Raw genomic sequence first — 7,643 nt, forward strand, 5'->3', positions numbered from 1 at the left:
TTAGCACTAGATTATCTTTAAACCAAGCTACACAAGCTATCAAAAAAAGAAAAAGAAAAAAAACAGTTTTCTAGGTAAGTCCAATGAATACCGTGCAGGAATTGAGTGTATTTTCAGTGTTCTTTTTCAGAAAACTTCCACAGCAATCATTTGATCTTCATTAAATTTGTATCAGTCCATATTAGGGCTGCACGATGGTTGAAAAAAAAACTTGCATTGTGATATTTTGTTTTTCTGACATATTGCAATATGGGAAAAAAAATCACCAGACGACTTGAATAGCTCTATTTGGAAAAACATAATCAATGATTGGGGTGATTTGTAGGTAAGTTTAGCATAGGAAATAAACAAATTACAAGCATTGATACATATAATAGAGCAAAGATACAAATGAAATAAACCATGCTTTATTTGTTTCTAACAGGAAGGGCTTTGCAGTGCTTGTGCAAGTTGACTTCGTCATTGTTGCAATTCCCTGACACTTTTATCAGTTATTAAATCGAAATTATTGTCATTGCTTCTAAACCGATTCTTTAAATCATCGCTAGAATGTTGTCAAATTAATCTCCAATTCCCTAAAAAAAAAACTGTCATTGTCCTGCTTCACTCGGGTCTCAAGTCAGTGGAGAAACAGTTCTGGGATCAGTTCGTAGGTCTAGCATAATTTCAGTGGAAAAGGAATGTCAGGAATATAAGCTCTGTCTGAAAGCTTTGTCTGTCAACCTCAGCTGATTTTTCAGTTGATCTGTGTTATACGCTGTCCGCGGTGTAAGGCTGTGTTTACGTGCGTTTGTTCAGGAGGAGAGAAACACACAGGAGGCGGGCGCGAGTCGGGCAGTGACTCATGGAAGCAGTACATGAGAAGATCCACATGGTGAGAGTCGGTCTACATCAGATCCTCAGGAAATTATCCTGCATGCTTCAAATTAAACATGGAGTTTATTAGCCACCTTTTTCCTATGCCCCATGACGCTTTGCGCTAATTATGGGAGTAACTTCCGTTTACACTGTAAACAATCAGCAAAAGATGAACATAAGCATGTTCAAAAGCTGGGTACAATGAGGTGACATTATTTTACTCACCCTTCAGCCATCGATCATTAAAAGGAAATTTAAAAGTGTAAAAACATTAACATATTACTTTCAACATACCATGAATAACTCCTAAAGATCCTCCTTCTGTCCGCAGCAATTACAGACGTGTTAAATATCGTTATAGTAATATATGACTATTTCGTAACGATTACATTTTACAGCATCTGTGTGAGAGCAAACCTGGAAAGAGGTGTGAGGATTTGGGGAGAAAAATGAAAGCTGCTCAGTGCTTTCCAGGGAATTATTCATGGTTTATATGGTAGATTCAGTCGGGAGAGCGGAGCACAAATGCATGTTGACTTTTTTCATTTGCTTAGAGTGGAATACAAAGGAAACATGAAAATAATCGTGAGGAAAATAATGCAGCAGGCTGAAAAGTGCTATTCTATAGATATTGTTTTATATATCATGTCACATTAAAATGCCAAACGTTACGTTATTCACTTCATAGAAAAGTGAACATGGAAAATTAATACAAATTTACAGTCAGTCAAAATGTCAGATAAGGATTATTTGTAGCACAATCTTATGATTTGAAATGATTTGTTGCAGTCTTTTTGAGTGGAACTTCTTCAAACCGGATCATTTCAAACTTGGTAGGCTCGTTAGGAAAAAGGTGGAGATAAAATGGATGCAATAACTCTCCTGTTGACAAATGAAACCATCAATTATACACCCTTTTCTTGCAGCACTATCAACTACAGCAAAGATCTGCCATTGGCCCAGGGGATCAAGTTTGAATGAACCGCAACGTTGCCTAGTTAAGTGTGAAATGGCATTGATGATGGACAAAACTCTGTTTCCATGTTGGTTTCATGTTGATCTGTTTGTATTGCCACATAAAGTAGTCCCAAACAGCTCATCATGTAATGCATTGTTTGATAGCACTTACAAGTCTTGATGCTGTTTCTTACCAATAAACCATAAACCGGATCATTTCAAACTCGGTAGGCTCGTTAGGAAAAAGGTGGAGATAAAATGGATGCAATAACTCTCCTGTTGACAAATGAAACCATCAATTATACACCCTTTTCTTGCAGCACTATCAACTACAGCAAAGATCTGCCATTGGCCCAGGGGATCAAGTTTGAATGAACCGCAACGTTGCCTAGTTAACAGTGTGAAATGGCATTGATGATGGACAAAACTCTGTTTCCATGTTGGTTTCATGTTGATCTGTTTGTATTGCCACATAAAGTAGTCCCAAACAGCTCATCATGTAATGCATTGTTTGATAGCACTTACAAGTCTTGATGCTGTTTCTTACCAATAAACCATGAATGACTACACCAGTTTCTGTCCACTTTCTGAACATGGTTTCACCCAAGCATATTACTAAATAATTTCACGAGTTCACACTTGCATATAATAATAATAATAATAAAGGTTATGCGTATTTGCGGTGCTGTATGAGCTCAGAATTTTGGCCTGTACCCAGAGTACGCCTCACGGTTGAGATATATATTTCGACGTGAGGAGACGGGGGATGCTGGGAAACTGTCAAGGAACTGAGGTAATTCTGTGTGTGTGTGTGTATGTGTGTATATATATACCTCTTATCTTGTTAATTGAGTTGAGTACTGAACGTGCTCCTCTTGTGTTAATTAGGTTTTACAGTACAACACTTACAATTAATTAAGCTTACAATACAAGTGAGAGAAGCGATGTTTGAAAATGTTCCTGGACAAGAATGCCCAAGACATCATGACAGGGCACTTGTTAACTGGCATAATGTGTCCTGAGATTAAATATGTAGTATCAAAAGTATAAAATGAAATGAAAACAAATATATTCAAGTGTTTTCACCCAAGCATATTACTAAATAATTTCACGAGTTCACACTTGCATATAATAATAATAAAGGTTATGCGTATTTGCGGTGCTGTATGAGCTCAGAATTTTGGCCTGTACCCAGAGTACGCCTCACGGTTGAGATATATATTTCGACGTGAGGAGACGGGGGATGCTGGGAAACTGTCAAGGAACTGAGGTAATTCTGTGTGTGTGTATGTGTGTATATATATACCTCTTGTTAATTGAGTTGAGTACTGAACGTGCTCCTCTTGTGTTAATTAGGTTTTACAGTACAACACTTACAATTAATTAAGCTTACAATACAAGTGAGAGAAGCGATGTTTGAAAATGTTCCTGGACAAGAATGCCCAAGACATCATGACAGGGCACTTGTTAACTGGCATAATGTGTCCTGAGATTAAATATGTAGTATCAAAAGTATAAAATGAAATGAAAACAAATATATTCAAGTGTTTGGTGAATTCACTTAATTGTTCTCCAGTCCTAGGCAGTTAAGTTAATTAAGCTAAATAGATTGGTTGCTTTACCACAGAGTCCGGGTGTTGTTGTTCTGTGTCTGTGATCTGATCAGCGAGTGGATAATAACATAATATGGATTATAGTCTAAATGAAGAAAATTATTCTAATGCAGCCAAAGATGATTTGAGGAATGGAAATGATTACCTCCTGAGTCTTTCGTTCATTTGTCCCTTGACTGATGCAATGAACAAATCTTTCTGAAATGACCCATCACTACTTTATAAACAGATAAAAACTGTCACCTTGATAGAATTTTCTGTCAATGTGTTTACATACATTATTAACCTGATTATAATTAGAACAACATTTGTGTAGTTATGTAAACATGTTAACCTGTTTTCTTTTATCGGAGTTCGGTCATAAAAGTATAAGCTGGTCTGAACAGGTTGAGATTGCCCATTAGCCAGATTTTGCCCTGCATGGAGACATATTTTTCCAGTTCCTGTCTGCCACACTGCTGAGTGGTTTGCAATTGCAGCTCTATGTAGCTTTGTTTTTCTTGTTATCTTACTATCACTCTCTTTTGTTTAAACAACTAAAATATAACTTAATTATCACCATATTATAGATATTATCTATCAAACACTCCAGTTACTGGCGTAAACGTGGTTCCCTGAGATAAGGGAACAAGCTATGCATATGGGGAAACTCCTGTTTACTCTGAATATTGAAGCCTGATTTGGTCACGTTCGTGTAGCTGCATGAACCAGTGGTGCTTCAGCCCACCAAAATGGGTGGAGCTGACTGCTATATATAATATATATAGATGCATTTACACAGACAGTTTGATTAAGCTGAGGTGCCATAAATGCATTTACACTGCAAAATTTCTAATTTTATAAGATTTTTTTAAACACAAATACAGTGTCGTGAAAAGGTTTTTGCCCCCTTCCTGTTTTTTTGTTTTTTTTGCATATTTGTCACACTTAAAAGATTCAGATCATCAAACCAATTTTAATATTACGCAAAGATAATGCAAGTAAATACAAAATGCAGTTTTTAAATGATAATTTTATTTATTAAGGGAAAAAAGCTTTACAAACCTACCTGGCCCTACGTGAAAAATTATTTGCCCCCTCCTATTAAATCATGAAAGAACTGCAATTAACCACATTATTTTAGAAAGCGGAGTTAAATTTCACTAGCCACACGCAGGCCTGATTACTGCCAGACCTGTTGAATCAAGAAATCACTTAAATAGAACCTGTCTGACAACGTGACGCATGCTTAAAGAGCAACACATCATGCCGCGATCTAAAGAAATTCAAGAACAGATGAGAAACAAAACAATCATCATGTATCAGTCTGGAATGGGTTATGAAGCTATTTCTAAGGCTTTGGGACTCCAGCGAACCACGGTCAGAGCCATTATCCACAAATGGAGAAAGCTTGGAACAGTGGTGAACCTTCCCAGGAGTGGCCAGCCTACCAAAATTACTCCAAGAGCGCAACGACGACTCATCCAGGAGGTCATAAAAGAACCCAGAACAACATCTAAAGAACTGCAGGCCTCACTTGCCTCAATTAAGGTCAGTGTTCATGATTTCTATCAGAAAATCCTGAAGGAGAATGTCCGGCCATCAGTTTGTGACCTCAAGCTTGATTGCAGATGTTGCTGCAAAGGGTGGCACAACCAGTTATTAGATTTAGGGGGCAATTACTTTTTCACGTAGTGCCAGGCAGGTTTGGACAGCTTTTTTCCCTTAATAAATGAAATAATAAAACTGCAGTTTGTATTTACTCAGGTTATCTTTGTGTGATATTAAAATTTGTTTGATGATCTGAATCTTTTAAGTGTGACAAATATGCAAACAATAAAAAACAGGAAGGGGGCAAAAACTTTTTCACACCACTGTAAGTCCACTCTGAGTGCCATTTCATCAGAATCTATGTGTGCAGCCTTATAGCACGCAAGGTAACAATGCTCGCCGTAAGTTGGCCAACTAGAGTGGCTCAAAGGGAGGGCCCTAAGGACTATGGATAAGTCCCACATCTGCACAGAATGAGGATGAAACCTAATGCCACGGTCGTTTTTGCCAACTGACTGGCCAGCCACGAGAACAGGATTCATCACTATGTCTGCTTGAGCGTGGAAGAGGAGCAAGTTCACACGGATGACACGTCACAAGAGGATGGGTCCTCGTTCTCGTAGACAGGGCCTTAGCCTCCAAAATGGTGTTAGTCACTCTTGCAAGAGCTGAAAAGACTGCTGAATCAACTCCGAGAACCACGTTTGATCCTCCAGAGTGGGGCCACTAGGAGGACTGAGCACCTGACTTCCCCGACCCGTCTGATGACATGAGGGAGAAGGACAATCGGGGGGGAAGGCAAACAAGCAAGCACTGGGCCATTCATGGGCCAGGGCATCTCGCTGCTTTGAGAAGTAAATTAGGCATTGAAAGTTCTCTTCTGAGGCAAAGAGGTCCTCCTCTGTCCTCCTGAAGATAGACCAGATAGTTTAGGGATGTAGTTTCCATTCTCCTGGTGCCACATTGCCCCTGCACAGCATACATGACATGACCGGAGACCTCCTTTGAGTTTTATAAAGGCTACCATTGTCATGTTGTCTGAGCAAACCAGGATGTGGTGCCATAGTTTTTAGGGCTAGAAAAATGGCTGACATGAGGCCAAGCATCCTCTGGAAAACTTTGAGGGGAAATCCCAAATCTGAATGACGCTGCTAACCGTTGAATTATCAGGGAGCATTCCAGTGTAATCCATGGCTCATTCATAAGCGTATGGTTCAGATGCCTGAGGAAGTAGCAGCAGAGTGTTAGCATAGTGTTAATTAGCAGTTAATCAATTAGATCTCCGTGCCGGCCCATGATAACTCATTGGGGAGAAGGGTTTCAGGATCCTCTCCAGAGCACACTCAATCCTCCAAATTTGAAGCTGTCACTAGGCGCGTTTCCATTACAGATTTGCGCAAAACTTTGGCGATATTTTATGAATGTCGATTAAAAAGTATTGCGAAATGACGGCGTTTCCATTAACCAATATTATGAGACTTAAACGTAACCTTTTGCCTCTCGCGATAAGTCATGGCAATGGATTTTGGCTATATTTATTCAAAGGAGGCTTATGCGTGTATCTTTACAGAAGCAGCACAGAAAGCCGCTTCAGAAACGTGTGTGGCGCGGCTGGAATAAACCATAGACTGTATAAAAACATAAACACAAGCTTTGACTAGAGTGCCCGCAATCAGCTTCAGTGGCCGTATCAGAGCCACACTGCACCGCAGACGTGTGCAGTGTAAATTGTCTAAGCATTAATGGTAGGGAAAGCCCCTTATACTGGAGCGCGGCCACTTATGAAGTGTTTCTTGGAAGTTATAGTACATTGAAAAATGATCATATGACTTTTTACATATACCATGTGACCTGTAAATGCGAAAAAGCCGTTTCCATTGCAGTTTTGTGAATTATTCCTTTTTCGCATTGCTTGAAAAACCACCTCATGTGAGCATAAAAACTTTTTTGCGATATATGGGCGTTTTTGCGCAATTTACGCATTCCCATTAGGCGTATTTTCAGTTCGCAATTTCAATTTGCGCAATTTGAAGGGTAATGGAATATGATATGGCTAATGATATGGAATCATCAGAGCATTCTCCTCTGATCTGAATAAGGCAAGGCAAGTTTATTTATATAGCACATTTACCATACACCATACACAATGGTAATTCAAAGTGCTTTACATAAAAGGAAGTAAAATAATCATAAAGAAAAATAATCACAACAATAAAACAAGGAATTTAACAACTTTTAAAATGATTTAAAATGTATTTAAAATTAATGTAAAACACATACATAAAATACAGTGCAATCAGTTCGGACATCGCACAGTGCTCATTCACTAAATGCACAGCTAAACAGATGAGTTTTGAGTCTAGATTTAAATGGGACTAATGTTTTAGCACATCTGATCTCTTCTGGAAGCTGATTCCAACTGCAGGCGGCATAATAACTCAAAGCAGACTCCCCTTGTTTTGTGTGAACCCGTGGTATTTCTAACTGACTCGATCCTAATGATCTGAGTGGTCCATTAGGTTTATAATCAGTGAACATATCTGTAATGTATTCAGGTCCTAGGCCAGTGAGTGGTTTATAAACGAGTAAAAGTACTTTCAAATCAATCCTAAATATAACTAGTAGCTAGTCTAGTCAGCTAGCAGCTAGCAATGGAAACACCAATCACGATTATGGTGACTTCAA

At 38.7% G+C, this 7,643-nt stretch overlaps 1 protein-coding gene across 1 annotated transcript in view; it reads left to right on the plus strand.

The window, feature by feature from the left end:
- aldh7a1 (aldehyde dehydrogenase 7 family, member A1) overlaps positions 1-2,017 on the plus strand; it is a 28,411-nt gene extending 26,394 nt beyond the window's left edge. The window contains exons 17-18 of the mRNA XM_016260367.1: positions 799-874; positions 1,785-2,017. Of these exons, the coding sequence (XP_016115853.1) occupies positions 799-874; positions 1,785-1,839 (131 nt within the window). The 3' untranslated portion in view covers positions 1,840-2,017. The remainder of the gene's footprint in view (positions 1-798; positions 875-1,784) is intronic.
- Positions 2,018-7,643: the final 5,626 nt, after the last annotated feature.

Source organism: Sinocyclocheilus grahami, unplaced genomic scaffold (genome assembly GCF_001515645.1).
Source record: "Sinocyclocheilus grahami isolate Dianchi unplaced genomic scaffold, SAMN03320097.WGS_v1.1 scaffold2066.1, whole genome shotgun sequence".
Taxonomy (NCBI): Eukaryota; Metazoa; Chordata; class Actinopteri; order Cypriniformes; family Cyprinidae; genus Sinocyclocheilus; species Sinocyclocheilus grahami.